Here is a 21209-nt window from a genome sequence, read left to right on the forward strand (position 1 = left end):
ATTGGTGCGATTCAGACCACGCCCCTTGATCAGAAAAGCCCCGCCCCCCGTTCCAATTGGCTCTCGAGTTAAAAGTCCCGTTGCTGATTGGCTATGTTCCCAGCCGGCATTTTTTAATCTCCGTCTGCAGCGTATAGAGGCTGCTTGAGTCCCCAGCGCAGAGGAGACTCAAGATTCGCTGGCCAGAGCCGGGACCCCCCGCTGTGCCGGGTCCCGATCCTCCGCCAGCGCTTGGCAGCCCCGCCGCGCCAGCATTGCTGCCCCTGGCTCGGAAGGAGACTGACCCGGGGCCTCGTCTGTCGCTGCGCCTCGGCCAAGCGGGGGGAGCTGACGCGGCTGGACGCGGGCTGCTAGTGGTGGTGGGGCACCTGGGCAGGGCGGACGCCGGTCTCCGGCCGGGCTGAGCGCTGGGAGACGATGCAGGGCGCGGAGCTGGACGCTCGGATCCGCTGCAGTGTCACTATCGAGCGCCTGAGCCCGAGCGGCCAGGCGCCGAAGCGCCAGGTGATCCGCGACGCCTCCCTAGCCCTGGGCCGGAACGAGCTGCGGGAGCTGGTGCTGCAAGTGAGCAACGGCAGCGCGCCGCAGAGCTTCGCGCTGCGCGGGGAGGTGCGGCTCTTCACGCGCTTCGTGCGCGACGGGAAAAGCAGCCTGCAGCTGGGCCCCGCGCAAGTGCAGCTGCTGATCGCTAACTGCCCCCCCGACAGCCTCGGGCGCTTCCTCCGGCTGCTGCGCATCAAGCACGAGGCGGCGGGAAAGGGAGCGAAGACCATCACGGAGCGGGCGCGGCTGCTGTGCAGTCTTCCGCGGACCTTCGACACCATCAGCCCAGTTCAGGCCCGGGACGTGCAGCAGGTGTGCGATCAGCGGGCCCACGCGAGCTGCGAGGCGACGCCTGTGAAAGGGCAGGCCCCGAGAGACCGAGGGAACAGCGGTCTGTGGAGCAAGTGGCGGAAAAGAGCCAGGACAGAATCGGCTGAAGCAAGCGATGTAAGAGATCCCCAGGTAGGTAGGGGGTGGAAGACCGCTTTGGGGTATGGCTTAGGTAGGAGACTTGCGGGAGGGGGAATTGCTGAGTGCTCTCATGGTTTGGGCAGCGGAGGAGATCCTTTGTGGCTCAGTGGTGTGCCCACATCTTAAATACTGTGTGCAAAGAAAGAAAGCCTGGAGTGCTGGGCGCTGCTCACTCTGCATACAGCCTGCATCAGTAGATCGGAGGCCATTATCTAGACTAGAAAAATAGGGGGTGTCTAGCAAATACATTGACTAATACGTGTTAATTAACGTGCTTTTAAGCACAAGGAACTAAGTAGAATAGAAAAAGACAGTGGTGTTTAAAAAACGTTAGCTGGGTGTGTTCAATGGAAAGGGCCATCCAAAGGGATGGTTAAAAATGTATGTAAAGTGTTAACCAATGAAATTGCTAAATATTTTCCTGATCTAGACAGTATCTGATAGAAGTCAATTGTTCCATTTCATGTAAATAACACTGACTCTGAACACTAACAATGACAATACATTGCAAAAGATAATATCTTTTATTGGACCAACTTTCAGCTGGTGAAAGACAAGCTTTTGAGTTACAGAGCTGCTCTTGTGGTCTCTCTCACCACCAGAAGTTGGTCCAATAAAAGGTATTACCTCATTCAGGCCTGGTCTACACTACAAGTTTATATCGAATTTAGCAGCATTAAATCACATTAACCCTGCACCCGTTTACGCAACGAAGCCCTTTATATCAATATAAAGGGCTCTTAATACTGATATCTGTACTCCTCCCCGACGAGAGGAGTAGCGCTGAAATCGGTATTGCCATTTCGGATTAGGGTTAGCGTGGCTGCAATGTGATGGTATTGGCCTCCGGGCGCTATCCCACAGTGCACCATTGTGACTGCTCTGGACAGCAATCTGAACCCGGATGCACTGGCCAGGTAGACAGGAAAAGCCCCAGGAACTTTTGAATTTTGTTTCCTGTTTGCCCAGCGTGGAGCACCCATCAGCACAGGTGACCATGCAGTCCCAGAATCAAAAAAGAGCTCCAGCATGGACCGTACGGGAGATACTGAAGCTGATCTCTGTATGGGGAGATGAATCTGTTCTATCAGAACTCCGTTCCAAAAGACAAAATGCCAAAGCATTTGAAAAAATCTCCAAGGCTATGATAGACAGAGGCCACAACAGGGACTCTCAGAGCTGCGTGAAACTTAAGGAGCTGACACAAGCGTAACAGAAAGCCAAAGAATCAAATGGACGCTCACGGAGGGAGGGGGGACTGAGGACTCTAGCTATCCCACAGTTCCCGCACTCTCCGAAAACCATTTGCATTCTTGGCTGAGCTTCCAATGCCTGAAGGGTCAAAAACATTGTTGTGGGTGGTTCAGGGTATATGTCGTCGCCCCGGTGAAAGAAAAGGGAAAAAAATCATTTCTCGCCTCTTTTCAATGTCACCGTATGTCTACTGGATGCTGCTGGCAGACGCGGTGCTGCAGCGCTACACAGCAGCTTTCCCTTCCCTTTCTGATGGCAGACGGTACAATATGACTGGTATCCGTCATCATCATCCCATGAGTGCTCCTGGCTGGCTTTGGCGAGGTCGGCCGGGGGCGCCTCGGCAAAAATGGGAATGACTCCCGGTCATTCCCTTCTTTAAGCTTTGTCTCCTGGAGATTCAGTCCTGCCTGGAATATCATAGTAGCTGAAGGCTGTGCTTCCCCCCCCCCCCCCGCCCCCACTTTTATCTCTGCTTGCAGATGCAATAAAGTCAATGTTTCTTATCCCTCCATTTGTGTAATAAAGAATGCATGAATAACAGCCAGGGTAGCCTAGGAGGGGTGGGGGAGGAGGGAAGCAATGGGTGGGGTTGTTGCAGGGGCACCCCCTAGAATGGCATGCAGCTCATCATTTCTGTGGGATGTCTGGGGCTCTGACCCGGAGCAACTGTTTGCCTCTCTGGTTCTTTAATAGACTTGTCTGATATTCTAGGCAGGACTGACTCTCCCGTTAGACAAAACTTAAAGAAGGGAATGACCTGGGGAGTCATTTCCATTTTTGTCCATGCGCCCCTGGCCAACCTCACCGAGACCAGCCAGGAGCACCCATGACAGCAGCAGACGGTAGAATATGACTGGTAACCGTCTCTGCTAACTTGCAAAGGCAAGGGGATGCTGCTGTGTAGCACTGCAGTACTGCGTCTGTCAGCAGCATCCAGTAGACATACAGTAACAGTGAAAAAAGGCTGAACAAGCTCCAGGGTTGCCATGCTATGGCGTCTGCCAGGGCAATCCAGGGAAAAGGGCACGAAATTATTGTCTGCCTTTGCTTTCACGGAGGGAGGATTGACTGACGAAATTTACCCAGAATCACCCACCACACTGTTTTTGCCCCATCATGCATTGTGTTCTCCACTCAGAATTCCAATGGGCTGGGGAGACTGCAGGGAACTATGGGATAGCTACCCACAGTGCAAAGCTCTGGAAATCGATGCTAGCCTCGGTACATGGACGCACACCGCTGAATCAATGTGCTTAGTGTGGCTGCGTGCACTCGACTTTATACAATCTGTTTCCAAATACCGGTGTCTGTTAAATCGAATAATCCCATGGTGTAAACATACCCACACCTTGTCTCTCTAATATGCTGGAACCAACATAGCTACACCAACAGTGCAAATAAATTGCAATGCAATTATTTCACTGACGATCATTTTAGCAGTTGAAATTTTGGGTAGAGCAGCACCAGTTTATTTCCCACTGTAATCCCCATGGGGAAAAGGTATATGGGAGAACATTTCCTCCAAAAGTTTTAAGGTCCATAAGGCCTGCAGAGTATGTGCTGCTGTTTTAAAAAAAAAAAAAAAAAAAAAAAAAAAAAAAATTTGGTTAGTGTACAAGTGACTTCTTCCTTTCAGGCAGCTGACATGAAATGCTCAAAGAAGCTATCTCTGCTAATGCATTCACGGATGAAACTCTCTCAGGAACAGTCCATTGTGCTGAGTGCAGTGCTGAGTGGAAAGAACGTCTTCTTTACAGGCAGTGCTGGTGAGAAACTGCATAGCTGAAGTGAAGCAAGGTTACCCCACATGTCCTAACTGCACTCAAATTAGGGCTGAAAAGCTTTAGTCTGGTATTGTGAGCTCCAAGAAAACGTTGGGCCTATCCGACACTGAAGTTTTAGCAAAAGTTTCACACCCGTGCTCCCACTGGTTCATCTGAGCCTGTGCAGCTGTAATATAGTGAAAGCACTGGCAGCTTCTGTCACTTTATTAATGTCAGTTTAAATCTACTCGGTGATTAAAATGCCCTCTTCCCCCATCTCTATTAGTGCTATCAACAGTGGTGCTACACTGGTGATAGCACTAATGACGACTTTTTTCTGGGAAAAAAGTCTAATCCAACACAGGATGCGCAGTGGATTTGTTTGCTCTGGCCCTTTAAAAGTAGAAGCCATTTGAAGTCTGCCTGACTCACAAACCAGGAAGCAGCTCCAATCCTTTATTGATCTGGTCAGTTATTACTGGAGGCTTGTAAAGGGGTTTAGCAACACAGTGGCCTCCCACAAAACAGCCCTTACGAAAAAGGGGAAAACGGATCAGGTGGTATGATCAGAAGTCTGTTAGAAAAGCATCCAGGACATAAAAGAGGCTTTGTCTAAAGAACCTGTTTTAGTCAGACCCGGTTTCAGCAAACCCTTTTGTGCTTTGGGCTGCCAATCCTCGGATTGGGCCTTGATCTCCCAGTGGCTACTGAGGTCAATCTGGGAGATTTTAGGCCCCTAAAAGTCTGGTCAGCAGCGCCATGGGGCTAAGGCAGGCTCCTTACCTGCCCTGGCTTTGTGTGGCTCCCAGAAACCGCTGGCAAGTCCCTCTAGTTCCTAGGTGCTGGGGTGGCCAGGGGGTCTGTGTGCTGCCCACGCCCCAAGCGCTGCCTGGGAACCGTAGCCAATGGGAGCTGCAGGGGATGTCCCTGTAGGCAGGGGCAGTGCGCAGAGCCGCCTGTCTGCCCCTGAGTCTAGGAGCTGGACATGCTTCCCAGGAGCTGCCTGAGGTAAGCGCTGCCTGGCTGGAGCCTGCACCTGCACCCTCATCCCCTACTCCAGCCCTGAGCCCCTCCTGCACTCAGACTCCCTCACAAAGCCTGCATCCCAACCCCCTGCCCCAGCCTGGTGAGAATGAGTGAGGGTGGAGGAGACTGAGTGACGGATGGAGTAAGCGGGAGTGGGGCCTCACAGAAGGGGCAGGGGGAGGGGAAAGAGTGTTTGGCTTTGTGTGATTAGACAGTTGGCAACCCTATTTGTGCTGTGCACTGATGCTTCTAACACTGGGTTAGGTGTGGTGCTGATGCAGGCTGGGGTGGGAAACAGGAGGCCCCCATTGCCTTATTGAGTAACAAACTGACCCCCGTTGAACAGAACTATGCTGTTACCAAGCAGGAATGTGATGCCATTCTTTGGTCTATTAAGTAACTTCAACCTTATTTGTATAATAAGGTTTTGACAGATCATTCCCCTATAATATGGTTACACTGAGCTAAGGGGACCAATTTCTAGATTATTACATTGGAACATAGCTCTAAAGGAAGTTGACATGGAAAAATAGTGGCTATCAAGGGGAAAGAAAATGTAGTGGCGGATGCCTTATCCAGGGGGGACTCTGGGCCACATTCAGGAGCATTGGTGACACCCCTTCCTACACCAGTTTTGTGTTGGGAAGAGCTGGCACCTGGTCTGCCAGTGTCACACCCCCAAGCTGAGCACTGACAAATTGATTGTTAGAAACCAGTCTATTTCACCCGAGTCTGGTTAAGATGGGTATTGGATTTATAACAATGTGTTTACTGTTTAAAGCATGAAGCAATTTGCAAGCATTTCATAATATCACATTCTATAAGTGAGAAATTTTTTGCTTTGGAACTATTTAAAAAAAAAAAAAGTTTGCTTAAATTGTGAATCCAGTCAGGAGGGATCATCTCCTGCTCATCAAGAAGGCCTATCAAAACTAAGTGGGCCACTGTGAAACATCACAATACTTAATTGCCCCTACTCCCATGAAGAGGCTATGTGCAAAAGGGCTTGTCTCATCTGTTTGAATTGTGGAAGAATGAAATAAAAGTAATCAAAATTTTTAATCTGTCTTGCTGTTTGGACTCTCACAGGACCCAGAACTATGAAACAGAAGCAGAGAGGCCCAGTTTTAAACCACGTTAGCCCTAAAAGACAGTCAGAGCTGACAGATTATTACAACTGTCACCTTTTGAAACCATAGACTGCAACTCATTTGTGTGTATGTTTTCCTGCTTTAATCTTGCAATAATTCTCTCATTTCTTAATTAATAAATCTTTAAGGCTTAGATAGTTTACTATACGATTGGATACAAGCGTTGTCTTTGGTGTGAGGTCTAAGGCACAAATTGACCTGGCATAAGTGACTGGTCCTTTGCAACTGGGGGTAACCTGAACAGGGCCGGTGCAAGGATGTTTCGCGCCCTAGGCGAAACTTCCACCTTGCACCGTCCCCTGGCCTCCGCCCTGAGGTGCCGCTCCCCACCCTCCGCCCTGAGGCACCCCCCCCGCCCCAGCTCAGCCCCCGCCTCCTCCCCGAGCACGCCGTGGCTGCTTCACTTCTCCCGCCTCCCAGTCTTGCGGCGCCAATCAGCTTAGGCGCCGCAAGCCTGGGAGGCAGGAGAAGTGAAGCAGCCACAGTGTGCTCGGGGAGGAGGCGGGGTAGGGGTGAGCTGGGGCGGGGAGTTCCCCTGCGTGCCATCTCTTCTCCCCCCCCCCCCCTCCTTACTTGCTGCAGGCAGCCCTCCCCGCGCTCCCCTGCCCTAGTTCCCTCCGCCTAAATGCCGGCAGCGACTGGGGCGGCCAAAGATCCAGCCACTGCGGTCGCTGCTGAAGAAAATGCCGCCCCCCAAATCCTAGCAGCCTAGGCGACCGCCTAGGTTTCCTAAATGGTTGCACCGGCCCTGAACCTGAATATTGTGGTGTGTGTGTGTTTGTAAAGTAACCATCTATCACTAAGTCCATCTTGCCTGGGTGGTAAGATAGACTGGAACGCCCATGGGGACTGTTTGTGACTCCATGGTAAGACTAAAACAACGAGGAGTCCTTGTGGTACCTTAGAGTAACAAATTTTATTTGAGGTATAAGCTTTCGTGGGCTATAACCCGCTTCATCAGATGCACAGAGTGGAAAAATACAGTAGGCAGCTATAAATATACAGCACATGAAAAGATGAGTTGCCTTACCAAGTGGGGGTCAGTGCTAATGATGTCAATTCAGTCAGGGTGGATGTGGCCCATTCCCAACAGTTGACAAGAGGGGGTGAATATCAACAGAAGAAAATTACTACAAAAAGTAGTACAGAAACCTGAGTCTTCATTAATGTGTGCTGATGTGCCCCTGCCTACAGTAATAGGGATGCCTGGGGGGGAGGGCATAGCTAAGCACCTCTTTAGCATGATGAGGTTCATGCTTAAGGCCCTGTCTTTAAATATGCCCGTCTCATACCTCACATCTCCCCCACCCACCCCTTTTTTTTTTTTTTTTTTAAATTTTATTAAAGCCATATGGTCTTGTAAGGGAGCAGAGATTTTTGGGTTGTTGTCTTATAGCTTGTCAAAGCAAGGCATCACAATCTTACTTGCACCAGTGTTGCCAATTGTGTTTGATTTTTTTTTTTTTTTTTAATCACAAGTCTGTTGTTTTTTGTTTGGTTTGTTTAAATACCCAGCCCCTGAAGTCACGTGATTATGTGAGAATCTCATTTAATTTTAAGTGAAGTTTCTGGTTCTCATAGTTGCTGAGCAAAGCATCAAATGAGAAGCCTAAAGGTTCTTAAACCAGAAGGCAATTAAGAGAACTCACTTATTTTTTAAAATCTAGTGATGTGCTTTTTTTGTTTTAAAGTAATCTCATGATTTTGGGGGCTTGATTAATAATTTTTTTAATACTGGGAATTGGCACCATTGCAACCTATACGCTCTGTAATGCTTAGTGCAGATGTGCAATGGGTCAAGCCTTTTGTCCAAGTGTAGCTGTGCCTAGTGATGCTTCAGAGTTCCCTTTTGGTATAAGGGAGAAACTTTAATCAAAGACGCACATTAAAAAGTGGAATGAGGGAAAGAACAATTCAACTTTAGCAAAAAGTGAAATCTTTTAAATCATCCATATTGGGGAGAGGTTTTTGCCAATATAAATGACACTAACTAAGATACTCTTATAGCTACCATGGTTTCTCCTCCATGACTGGGTTCCAGTGTGGGGAGTTTATTGCACCCTAAATGGGAGGGGCCAAATATCCCCTAAACTCCATCTTATCTAAATGGTCAAACAAAGCCAACCCTTTCCTGACAAGGTTGGCTTTTCAACTACTTGAGTGTTATTTCTTTTGTTCCTAGTGTTTTCGGACATGTGAGGTTTTGAATGAGCAGAATGGAGGGTGGTATTAGGAGGAATTTGGAACTGGAATTCTAACTGCATGTGTTTTGGGGATCTCTCTCTACTGGTGTCAGGGGAAAGCCTCTTTCTGAAAACTTTTATACTCTTCTAAAAGGGACTGGGAAGTCATATCTGCTGAAAAAGATTGTGGGTTCGCTCCCCCCAAAGAGCACCTATGCTACAGCCAGCACAGGAGTGGCAGCTTGTCATGTTGGTGGCACCACGCTCCATGCCTTTGCAGGTAAGGAAGATAACTTTCTGCTTGAGAACCTTCCCTGGCTTGCTATGCTCTGGGGAAGATGAGAGTGGAAAGGACCTGGGAACTCTTGGCATCCTGGTAAAGATGATACTTAATCTGTTCTCTTCTTTCATTAGGTATTGGTTCTGGGAAAGCTCCGCTAGATCAGTGTATTGAGTTGGCTCAAAGAACTGGAGTGCGTCAGCATTGGTTAAGCTGCCAACACTTAATTATTGATGAGATTTCGATGGTGGAGGGCAAGTTTTTTGATAAGCTGGAGGCAGTAGCCAGGTGAGGGTCATGCAGCAAAGAGTCCTTATAACTCCGATAAAGTTCCCTGGATCATAGATTGCCTTCTCCCATCTGTTGCTGTATTGAGAGGTAAGGTTGCTAATGGCTAGAGTAGCTGGGAGGCTCTGGATTATAGAATCATAGAAAGGGACCTCAAGAGGTCATATAGTCCAACCACCCTGCCCTGAGACAGGACCACATAGGCAGAGACCATCCCTGACAGGTGTTTGTCCAACCTGTTCTTAAAAGGAAGGAAATTCCACAACCTTCCTTGAAAGCCTAATTCAGTACTTAAATATCGTTCTAGTTAAAGATTTTCTTAATATCTAATCTAAATCTCTTTGCTGCAGATTAAATTGATTACTCCTTGTCCTACCTTCAATGGACATGGAGAACAATTGAATGCAATCCTCTTTATGGCAGCTCTTTGTCATATTTGAAGTCTGTTATCAGGTCCCGCCTCAGTCTTTATTTCTCAAAACTAAATTTGCCCAGATTTTTTAAACTTTCCTCATAGATCAGATTTTCTAAACCTTTTATTATTTTTGTTGCTCTTTTCTGGGCTCTCTCCAATTTTTCTCCATCTTAACATGTGACTCCCAAAACTGTACTGAGGCCTCCAACTGAAGCCTTAACAGTCACAAGTAGAGCAGGACAATTACCTTTCATGTCTTACATACAACACTCCTCTTAATACACCCCAGAATTAAATTATCCTTTTTCACAATTGCATCACATTGTTGACTTCTATTCAATTTATGATCCACTTTAACCTCCACATCCTTCTCAGCAGTACAACCATCTAGCCAGTTATTCTACATTTTGTAGATGTGTATTTGATTTTTTTTCCTTCCTCGTAGTATTTTGCACTTCTTTATTGTCTTCAGTGTTGATTTCAGACCAATCCTCCAATTTTTCAATGTCATTTTGAATTCTAATCCTGTCCGCCAAAGCGTTAGCAACCTCTTTCAGCTTGATGTCATTCACAAATTGTATATTATATGTAAGCAGGGGTGAAAGTGGGCTGGTACAGCATACTGGTAAGAAGCTGTTGCTGGCTCATATGCAGCTGATGTTAAAGAAAAGTGCTGCCGCAGCAGCGCTTCAGCATCAGTGCCCCTTTCCCAGTCAGCAGGGGGCGGTGGGGGGGGGCAAAAGGGGCAGCTGTCCCAGGGCCGGTGATTGAAAGAGGCCCAGGGTCCAGCCGCTGCGGCAGTAGCCCTGGGCCCTTGTCAATTGCTGCTGAAGCCCCAGATGGCACAGGCCACGTAGTGCGGATGGGCTGGCTGGGGGAGGCTGACCCTCTAGCCTTGCCTCTTCCATCCAGAGCCTGGCCCCCGTACCAGTAAATGTTTAATATTACTTTCACCCCTGTATGTAAGCATACTCTCCATTCCAGCACCTAAGTCATTAATGAAAATATTGAGCAGTATTGGATCCTGGAAAGACTCCTGTGGGAGTCCCCCAGATAGATCCACCCAGTTTGATGGTGAATTATTGATAACTACTCTTACAGTAAGGACTTTCAATACGTTTTGCACCTGCCTTATAGTAATTTTATCTAGACCACATTTCCCTAGTTAGCTTATGACAATGTCATGTGGGGATGTGCCAAAAGCCTTACTAACATCAAATATCATGTATGCAACTTCCCCACATACACTAGGCCAGTAAACCTGTCAAAAGTACATTAGGCTGGTTTGGTATGGCTTGTTCTTGACACATCCTCTGTATTGATGAGAACTCCCAACTTTTTGTCATCAGCAGATTTAATTAGACTACTCCTACTTTTCATGCCAAGGTCATTAATGAAAATATTAAATTATCATTCCCCTTACAGAGCTGTCAGGAAACGGGATGACCCATTTGGAGGAATACAGCTGATCATCTGTGGGGACTTCTTACAACTGCCACCAGTCAGCAAAGGCAATGAGGAAACCAAGTTCTGCTTCCAGGTGTGAAGCCATCCCTCCCCACTACTTCAGACTTTGTTTGTGGCTGTCGCCTAATGAATTAACAACTTATTCACAGGCAGAGAGCTGGAGGAAATGCATCCATGTGAACATGGAGCTGACAGAAGTGCGGAGACAGACTGAAAAGAGCTTCATCTCACTCCTGCGTACAATCCGCCTGGGCAGGTAAGGAGGAACCTCTTTCCTCCTCCCTCCCCTACTTACCCCCACTTCCCATAGATGGCCTAGTGCAGGGGGGTGTCACTTGGCTACCTCTCCAACATCATCTAAAGGTAGTATAGCTGTGTAGATGGCTGTTAAGGGGCCTGGACACATCTTTGCCTCACCCACTCCCAAGCCCCACAGCTTCTCAACTCCTCCTACAACTAATGAAAGCAGTAATCACAATGCAGGCATCCTGCTCAATGGTATCACTCATAGTCTCTGCTCGAAGGTGTTCATTTTACTTGCCGTGCTGATTGTTGATGGATCTAATGGTCTTGAGACATATGAACAATATGGCAATGCTGGTATAAAATTAACAAATTAAACCTGATGTTCAATTCCTTGGAATCTAACCCTACACCTGGAATTGTCCTTCCCTGTCTCTGTATAAGGTTGTGTGGGTGATGAGCTGCTCTAGCAGGTGGCAACCATGGGCATTAGGAAATGGCGAGGAGATGGGGTGGAGGGGACAAGAATGTGCTTATCACATGCATCCACCTTGTGAATAAATCATCCAAGGGGTAACAAGTGTTGGTGATCTCTCATGAAATCCCATATGGATGCTTTCAATGACACTGGTAACTAACAATGTTATCAATCTCTTATTGTTACATCAGTGCAGCAAGTTTGATAAGGGCAACAGAGTAGATCTAGCAGTCAGCACAGGTCTGGAACAATACAGGGGCTTAAATGTAATGGCCTGTTTACATTTGTGCTCCCACTATGACTAGTCCCAGAGAAACTCCATTAGAGCAGTGGTGGGAGACCTTAAAACCTTAGTAGGATAGATAAGGCCACTGGGTGTGTGGAGAGCAGGGCTTGTATGAACAAGTTGAAATAACTCAACTTCCTACCCTGTGGTGTTTGCCCAAGATGTACAATAGATATCACTATTCTTGGCATTTCTCACCTGACATTTCCTGTTGGAGACTTTAAACTTTTTTTATTCTTTTGTTATACTATTATGGTACTTATTTTTCCCCCAATCTCCACCAGGTGCACAGATGAAGTCACCAGGCAGCTGCTGCAAACAGCTACCAACAGGGTTGAGAGAGATGGGATCCTTGCAACTCGTCTCTGCACCCACAAGGATGATGTGGAACTAACAAATGAGAGAAAGTTGCAACAGTTACCAGGTAAACACCCTGGGGGAGAAAAGAGCTGTTAATTTCAGCAGGAGGAGAGGACACTGTAGATAATTAGTAACGGAGAACTGGCATTGTGGAGCTCAAGCTGCTCTTGTTGCAACCTCTTCCAGCTGGCATTGTGGATATGAGGGGTTATTGTAGGGTCAGACCTGCCTAGAGTTAAAAAAAAAAAAAAAAAAAAAAAAAATTCATACAGGTGGTAATCTATACTATGTAAAATTTGCATAAACTATGCCTAACAAATGTCCTATTACACACCTTCATATTTCACTCTAACCAGCTATAGACCCATTCCAGCCCCTCAATTCATTAATTTCCCCCATTCCTAGTCTCCCCTCCTATCCAATACCTCATGCAGGCCTGGCTCTTCTAAGGAGGTGCTAGTGCACAGTCTGCTGCTTCTGTTTCACTGCTAGTTAAGTGTTTCTTGCCCAGAGAGTCTCCCCTGGCTGTCTCTGGGTGGTCTTGCATTCATCCATTGGCAAAGGCATAAAAGGGAAGAGGGTCTGCCATTATTCTAGCAACTGTCCTGAAGCCAGAGACTTATCAGGGAGGTGGGTGCTGGAATGGGGGTCTACAAGCTGGAGACTCCTGGGACATGCAGGTCTGTTATAGAAACTGCTTCATCTTGGAGCAGAAACTGCCGACTCCAAAGCCTCTCTATGCTAAATTTCCTTTCATGGTTGCTTTGTTTGTGAGAGGGAAGCAGAGCAAGAAGAGGTGGTCACACTCTTAAAGCTGTAATTGGAGTCTGACTGCTCAGTGCCTGGCCTCTCAGGGCACGTCTGTGCTGCAACATAAATCCATGCTTGACCCCAGGATCAAGTCCTCTCACCCCCACTTGCATCTACACTGTAATTGCACTAACCGAGGGCTCAGACCCAGCATCCCAGAATACTGCTTGGCTGGAGGGTGCAAGCTCCAGTTAAGCCCCACTTGACTTGGGTCCCAGGAATCAGCCAGAAGTATCCCATAGTTCCATGGGATAACTTCCTTAGTCCTCTCTATCCCAGTAATCTGCAATCTACACTATTAAAAATAGACCTTTTTGTGGGACATAAAACCGTGCCGAAACATCCACCAGAGCCTCATGACTGTTCTGTCACTTTCCTGAAACAGAAGTGAAAGTGCAAGCAAGAAAAGTTACTCAAAAGGTGCCTTCTCCATGTTGTGGCTCCAGTAGCGGACCAAAAATGACTGCTCAGCAGGCTAGGTTGGTGGGCTGTTCTGCCTTCCTGTAACATGCAAGGCAGGCAGTAAAGTTTTCTCACAGTACACCACGGTCCTGGGGCTAGAGCGGACACACTATTTTGTGGGTGGGGGAATAGAGCACAAGGGACTCTGGGATGTGATTACATTGACTTGGGTCTGCAGTGTTCATGCCAGATTCAAGCATGGGTTAGAAAAATCTTAACAAAGGGTTAAAATACAATGTAGATGCTCCAGCCCAGGGTTCCCTAACATGGGTCAACTGACTTGAGTCCCACTAAGCCTGGGCTTACATTCCAGTATAGACATACCTTCAGATCCACAATCTCTGGAAGGTGTAAATTGGAGCAGGTGGTAAGAGAGCCACCAGGGGGTTTCTGTTCTTGGAAGCTACTGGAAGAGATCCTTTCTAGGGTATACAAGAGTTATGTGGAGAGCAGGATTTCTGGGACTGAGTTCAGAATGGAAACTAAGAACCCTTCTGGCTCAGTCTGGAGAAACCTGCTGTGTGGAGTAGTGCCAAGTCTTCCCCATATTTAGGGACTTGTTGTGTCATCATTCTGATATTAAGCCCATGTTTGTATTGCTTCCTTCCTCACCAGGAGAACTGCACTCCTATGAGGCTGTGGATAGCGATCCCATGCTAGTCAAAGCAATTGATGCTCAGTGTCCAGTAAGTCACTGTATTCAGTTGAAACCTGGAGCCCAGGTGAGCATATGCATATTCTATGGGGAGTAATGGCCAACAGAACAGAAGGATTAGAGTCAGTATTTGGGGAAAGAGTTAAGGATAACAGCACAGGGATGTGGACTGGGTGTGAAATGGAAGCACCCCTCAAACGCCAGGCTGTTCTAAACAGTCTATTACATTAATTTATAAGATGTCCTTCACCTTTTCTGCAGTCTGATCCAGGTGGATGAAAGTCACTTGGTTTAAATTCAAAGTCTCAATCTCTGCTTGAAGACTGATTGACCAAGGTGACTGCTTCCTCTGCGTCCAATGAAAAAGAGACTTTGGATGCACAGCACAGAATCACACTAAGTACAGATGGGGTGGGGACTGGAGGAAAAGTAAGCGTAAAGCCACTTTTGTGCTGCCTGGATTCTAGGCTGCTCAGCTCCCAGCATAAATTAGAGCTACGCTTCTTATGGACTGTGGCACAGCTTGGAATCCCTGCAGCACCATGTGCTAAGGCTCTGGCCTCCCATCACCAGTACACCCTGTACACCAGGGTTTGGGGGTGAGGGGCACCATAGGTCTGCTTACAATGGCCCAACGCTGTCTGGATTGGAGAATTGTTCCCTGGCCACTTTCAGTCTCTTTAAAGTCCCTGTAAGCTGCTGGAGTGTGTGGAGAAATCTTCTCAGAGATCCAAGTGTCACTAATATGTGACTTCGGTTGTAGACAGAACTAATTCACAATCTTCCCAGAGCAATTTCACACAGAGTAAAGGGGTGATGAGATCTGTGCCCTGTGAGGCTCAACACCTGAGAGCCCTGGGGAGGGAGGAGCTCTGGGATGGCTTCACTGTGAAGTGATTCCATCTACTGTTGCTAGGTCCTACAGAAGCATTAACAGTATCAGCCAATTATTCTGAAGCCTGTGATGTAGGAGCAGAACTGGGGCAAGACAGGTGAATGAATAGGGCTGTGAGGCAGGGGCACCAAACAAATCTATCCATCTTTCCTTTCCATTTTAGGTGATTCTTACTAAGAACCTGGATGTGTCCCGGGGTCTGGTGAATGGGGCAAGAGGGGTTGTGGTTGAATTTGAAACTGAAGGGAAGGGTGAGTATATAATGTTAAGGTGGCCAGTTTGGGTTGGATATATTCTGGGAGACTTCATCCCATGACGACATCTGTAATTAAAGATTAATCTTTAATTTCTGGAGACTCCATGACAATTCTGGAGGGTTGGCAACCCTATATGATGTGCTTATGACTGTTTGCCAGTGGCTGCTGCTAGTCCTACTGCAATTCCTGGGTGGGAGAGTAATCATTTCTGCAACATCAAGTTCTCTCTACCTGTGAGAACCAAGGATCAGGCCAAGCTCCCAGGTATAGCTGCTTTAAAGGTTTGCTCTGTGTATTTCATCATTTTCTGGCTCTGCATGCTTGTTCTCACCTGATTTCTGACCATGTGCACTCATGCTCTCTCCTTGCAGCAGTACATCTTTCCAATAGCAAGAACAAATGTAGCTTTTCAGCAATGCAGTGTTCCAACCCTCCACCCACTATTTCATGTTTTCTCTGCTCTGTTTCTGGCCTGGTAAATAGTTCTGTTCATTCTCCTACTTAAGGGGGCCTTCTCTGAATGCTTTACAGGGTCATAGCATCATAGAATATCAGGGTTGGAAGGGACCTCAGGAGGTCATCTAGTCCAACCCCCTGCTCAAATCAGGACCAATCCCCAGATAGATTTTTGTCTCCGATCCCTAAATGGCCCCCTCAAACCCAGGGTTGTGAGTTCAATCCTTAATAGGCCAATGCTCAAACCACTGAACTATTTCCCCCCACACCCTCCAGCAAGAACCACTGTGCTAGAGGAACAGCAGAACTGAGTTATGCTTTTATAAATAGAGCCCCAAGGCCCATGGAAGAGTTGGTCTGAAATGGGAAGGGATGGGAAAAGGGCAATTTTAGGCTCCTGCTTCCTGGGAATGCTGGTATCAGAGAGACATTCCTTATTCTGACCTGCTCTTCTCTCTCCCAGGACTGCCCAGAGTGAGGTTTCTTTGTGGGGTCACAGAGGTAATCAAGCTGGAGCGATGGGTCTTCAAAGGTCCATCTGGAATTTATCTGAGTCGTCAACAGTTGCCTCTAAAATTGGCATGGGCCATATCCATCCACAAGAGCCAGGTTAGTGCTTTTATAGAGACTGCCACGAAAAGTATTCTCCTTTACCTTTATGTTCTTAGGGTGCTTGTGCCACTGGCAGCGGGAGAGGGGAGCCTCAGGGCACCTGTGTGGGTTGGGGGAAGTGGAGGTTTTGGGGGTAGGGATGCCTAAGGATGCTTGCACTGCTGATGACAGGGAGGAAGGAAACTGCCTCCTCTTCCTCCCTTTGCCTTGGTTAAGGTATGTTGGTTCAAAGGGTACTACCATTCACGGTTCTGGAGCAGCAGCCAACAGGCCTGAAAACATTACTCAGTGTCTTAGAGTTAAACCATCTTTCTTTTTCACTCTGTAGGCATGTATTCAACAGTTTGTTACTTTAACTGGAGTTATCAAATGGTTCAGTTTAAACAGAGCACTGGATTGGTTTAGGTTAAAAATAAAACAAGTTTATTAACAAAAGAAGATGAAGTGAATTCAAATATGAGAGTTAAAAATGCAAATAAAGCAAATAAAAGTGAAAACCTACATCTAAAAGTCTAAAACATAAGCAAATTGCTGAAAGTTTTTTCCCTAGTGGTATCCGTCGGGTCAGCTCTGGTGCCCCCTGGAGTGCCCTCATAGTGTGGTAGATAGGCACCTGCTGCTAATGAGCAGGAAAGATAAGGGCAGCAAGGACCCTCCGCTTAAGGCAAAGGAAGCCAGGAAAATGGACCTGTTGGAGGAAAATATACTTGAACGGGGGGGGGGGGGGGGCCTTCAGTTGAGGATCTCCAACCACCAGGCACTGCTAAGCCCCTGTGACTGTTATTCCTGGTCCACTATGCTAAAATTCAAGAAACTCTTGCTATCACTCTAACAAGAAAACAAGGTTACTTACCTGTAACTGGAGAGTCTTTTAGATGTGTGGTCCCTATCTGTGTTACACTGCCCACCCTACTTCCCCCTCTGCTGCAGATCGGATAGGTCTGCAGTGGAGAAGGAACTGGAGACGCCGGCAGCCCGCCACACACTTTAGTGCCTTGAACAAAACCATGAGGCAGTGCAGGGTGTGTGTGTCACGGAGTGTAGGGGAGTCAGGCCCTGCACCCCCGGGCTCCCTGCCGATTCACCAGGACTCTCAGCCAGCCAGTAAATCAGAAGGTTTATGTAGACGACAGGAATACAGTCCAACACAGGTCTTGCAGGCACAGATAACAGGATCCCCCCTGTTAGGTCCATCTTGGGGCCCCATAACCCCCATCGGGGATCAGAGCCCTCTCTCTCTGCTTCCCCTCTTTTCCCAGCCAACTCCAGTCTGCCCAACCCCCTCCGGCCCCTCCTCTCTGCTCAGCTTCTTTCCCGGGCCAGGAGGTCACCTGACCCCTTTGTCTCCAACACCTTTAGTTGCACCTTTGCAGGGAGGGGCCCGGCCATCAGTTGCTAGGAGACAGAGTGTCAGGCATTTGGCCTTCTGCTTTGCTAGATACTTAGAGGCCTGCACCCAGCATTCCCAGCCCCCAGTACGAACAGTCCCACTTCGTCACACCATGCATGGACCACCAAACAGTACTACTTACAAAAGCTCTGGCTCCAGGCGCATGCATAAAATCCTCAGTGGAATACAAATAGGGACCCCACATATACAGTTCAAGGTGAGTAACCTCAGTTTCCTTTATTTAGGATAACTTGTTTAACAACTTTTGTCTAGGTACTGTTGTCTGGTTTTGAACATGTGCTAACATCATCATATAGGGATAATTCATAACTTCACAAACAATATTGCTGCGTACATTTCACCATGATATTATTGACTAGCAAATTATTAGTTTTCAAATGATACCTGTGATACAGCATGGCCAGAGGGCAGCAGGAGAGTGTTAGCAGGGAGCCTTATTCCCTGCAAGGGGTGGAAGGTTTGCTATAAATTAACTAGAGCACCTGAAGCCAATTAGAGTACCAGCAGTGAGTCACATGATATAAACCCCTGCTTCAGGTCAGACAGTGTGGGTTGTTGGAGCAGGAAGGTTTGGTTGGAGCAGAGAGCGGTTTGAAGGAGTTGAAGCAGAGAACAGTTTTGAAGAGAGACAAAAGGAAAGTTTGGAAGAGTGCTGTGGTGGGCTGAGAAGTCCAAAAACCCTAGGTAAGGGGCACCTGGCTTGTGTAGAAGGAAGGCAAGAAGCCCCTGCACAAGCTGAAGGGCAGGAGAAGGAAGTAACCCAGGGGAAGGAACCACCAGTACAAGTGGTTCACCACTAACCTCAGGGCCCCTGAGTTGGGACCTGGAGAAGAGGGCGGGCCCAGGTCCCTCCTTCTCCACTCCACTCCTCAAGGACACTAGTGGGGTAATTTAAAAATACCGGTTCAGAGGCAAGCAATGGTGCCCTGAACCTTCCGCAATGAAGAGAGAGCGCAAGACCCAGCATAACAGTACCGGCAATTTGCCACATACCTCACAAAGCCTATTGTGTTCAACATACCTCACAAAGCCTATTGTGTTCAAAGATTATTCCAATAGTCAGTGTGTAGGGTCACACCATTCTTATGCCAGCATTAACCCTTAACTTCTCCCCCTCTCTGTTTGCTCTCTCTAAGTACATCAGAAGGATAATGTTATCTCCCCATAGCCTTCATTTTGTTAGGCTAAACATGCCAAGCTCTTTAAATCTCATCTCATAAGGTAGGTTCTCTATTCCTCTGATCATCCTAGTTACCCTTCTCTACACCTGTTCCAGTTTGAATTAATCTTTCTTAGCCATGGGAGACCAGAATTCTCTGTAGAAGTCTAAGAAGTAGTTAGAAGAGGGACTAAGGACAATCCTGCTCCGTTTCACCAAAATGTCCCCAGGAAATCCTTTTTCAACCCCATTGATCTACTTCCTGCTAAGTTCATAGAGAAGTTCCCTTTGCATTGGAAAGGGCTAGATATTAATAGGAGCAGCATTTTCCTGACACTCATACAACGGTTCTTCACGATATTGGGGATGGGGGTGATGTGTGGGATGGCTTTTGTGTTGCGAGCTCACTTGCTTTTACCTGTGTCTTTCATGCACTAGGGCATGTCATTAGACTGTGTGGAGATCTCTCTGTCTCGTGTCTTTGAAAGTGGTCAGGCTTATGTAGCCCTTTCCCGAGCCCGTAGCCTTGAGGGCCTCCGGGTTTTGGATTTTGATCCCAACGTTGTGAGAGCCAATCCGTACGTGCTACAGTTCTACAGTCACTTACAGAAAGAACAACTTCTATTTCAGGTAAATTCAGCAACTGAGCATCTCAGCCTGTCACAAGGAGGGACAGGCACTGAAACTCAGAATCTGAACAGTCCCTCCAAAAAGCAGAGGAGCAGCAGGTAGTGATGGGAGGGACAGGATTGGGGCAAGGCAGGAAAGAATAGACAGGGGAAGCATGTGATAGAAGAAGGATGTTTAGCACTATGGATGAAAGAAGCATGTTTAGTCTATGATGAGTCGTATTCAGATTACAGCCCACTAACTGATCCACTGCATAGAATGGAGGTGAGAGTTCCCTAGGCCCAATCCTTCCCCTTTCCATAGAAGGACTAAATGAGAAATGATTCACTGAAAATCTTTGTTTTTCCCCTAGGCTTCTCTACACAGATGCACTGAAGCAGAGGGGAAGGAGAATTGGAAATGTAGCTGAGGATACCATGAGGCACAAGCAGACTGTTCTGGTTTCAGCAGCCCAGCTGTTGTGTACATCTTATACCACTGGTGAAATTTTGCTTCATTGGCTCAAAGGGCACATCTGCCCACTGTGAAAACACTAGATGTTCAGGCAGTTAACTTTTGGGGGGAAATTCTACCTCTGCTTATGTCCTGTTGGTTTAGGGTTGAGGATAGCCTCACACCCTGGCCCCTCTACACAAGTATGCATACATCAGGAAATGTGGGACTTGTCCTTGGCAACCTGGAGGAGAAATGAGATGTGGCTCTCTCACTTCTTCCCCTGAACTGGAGCCTACTAGCTGTGGCTGTCATCACACAGAAAGGGTACTGAAGAGCAATTGAAATGCTGGTGCTACAAGTATGCTGTCTCCACCTGAAGAAGTGCTAACAATCAGGATGTCATGCTGCAGGTCAAGTAAGGTGCACCTTGGCTTTAGAGCCATTGTATACTATCTGTGTCACCAGTTGATGTAGAGAGGGTTCACTAGTTTTACTGCTGGGTGAAATTATGTGGAGTTATAAACTGTCCTCTTAATTTTGCTGGTACTTTATGACAATAAAAGGATGTACCTACTGCAATCTGTTATAGCAAGTACTAGAAGTTGGGGTAGAGGGGATTATGGGTATTACCCAGCCTTCAGTTTCCTAGGAGTATTTCCTTAGTTTACTGGACCCCAAGGATCCACCATTTTCTACAAAGGCAGGCTCAGGGACTCCAAGGCTGAGCTTACAGGCTCCAGAAACCCCTATTTCTCTCCTGGGCTCACTGCACCATGTCAAGCTGAAGTCCAACTCTGAGACAGACTTCACCATAGGGAGCAATGCACTCCAGTAAGTGTTTGCAGTGAGACTGTACAGTGTCAAAAAGAGTGAGGAGCTGCCACTAGGCACGCAGGGGGGTCCGGGGCGTGGCGCCCCTGTGCAGAGCTGCCCTGTAGGGGAGCTCCAGCCGTTAGAGCCGATTTGGTGCCTTCTCCTGTGTTTTTAGGGGTGAGGGGTTGGGGTCAGGGGTAGGGTCAGGGTGGGGTGGCGTGGGGTTGGGGTTCTGCTCGGCGCGTAGGGTCTAGAAGAAGAAAGAGGAGCTGCCGCTAGGCGTACACAGGGGGGTTGGGGGAGGGGGGTAGGGTTAGGGTTCTGCTTGGTGCGTAGGGACTAGGGTGAGGGGTTAGGGTAGGGGTCGGGGTGAGGGGTAGGGTTGGGGTCAGGGTTAGGGTTC

The 21209-nt window shown here is 47.7% G+C and overlaps 1 protein-coding gene across 3 annotated transcripts; it reads left to right on the top strand.

Annotated features, from left to right (window-relative positions):
- Nucleotides 1–118: 118 nt before the first annotated feature.
- Nucleotides 119–20572, top strand: PIF1 (PIF1 5'-to-3' DNA helicase). Of its 3 annotated transcripts, none has more exons than XM_039486530.1 (12): nt 119–1005; nt 3908–4037; nt 8549–8674; nt 8809–8962; nt 10803–10917; nt 10994–11100; nt 12136–12275; nt 14099–14169; nt 15197–15284; nt 16210–16355; nt 19367–19558; nt 19911–20572. In XM_039486530.1, the coding sequence occupies exons 1-12, from the start codon at nt 418–420 to the stop codon at nt 19965–19967; spliced, it is 1914 nt and encodes a 637-aa protein (XP_039342464.1). In that variant the 5' UTR covers nt 119–417; the 3' UTR covers nt 19968–20572. The 3 variants fall into 3 exon arrangements, with proteins under 3 accessions (XP_039342464.1, XP_039342463.1, XP_039342462.1); XM_039486529.1 differs by having other exon boundaries at nt 120–990; nt 14099–14205; XM_039486528.1 differs by having other exon boundaries at nt 121–1005; nt 14099–14205.
- The last annotated feature ends 637 nt before the right edge of the window (nt 20573–21209 follow it).

The sequence above is a fragment of the Mauremys reevesii genome, linkage group 8 (genome assembly GCF_016161935.1).
Source record: "Mauremys reevesii isolate NIE-2019 linkage group 8, ASM1616193v1, whole genome shotgun sequence".
NCBI classification, from domain to species: Eukaryota; Metazoa; Chordata; order Testudines; family Geoemydidae; genus Mauremys; species Mauremys reevesii.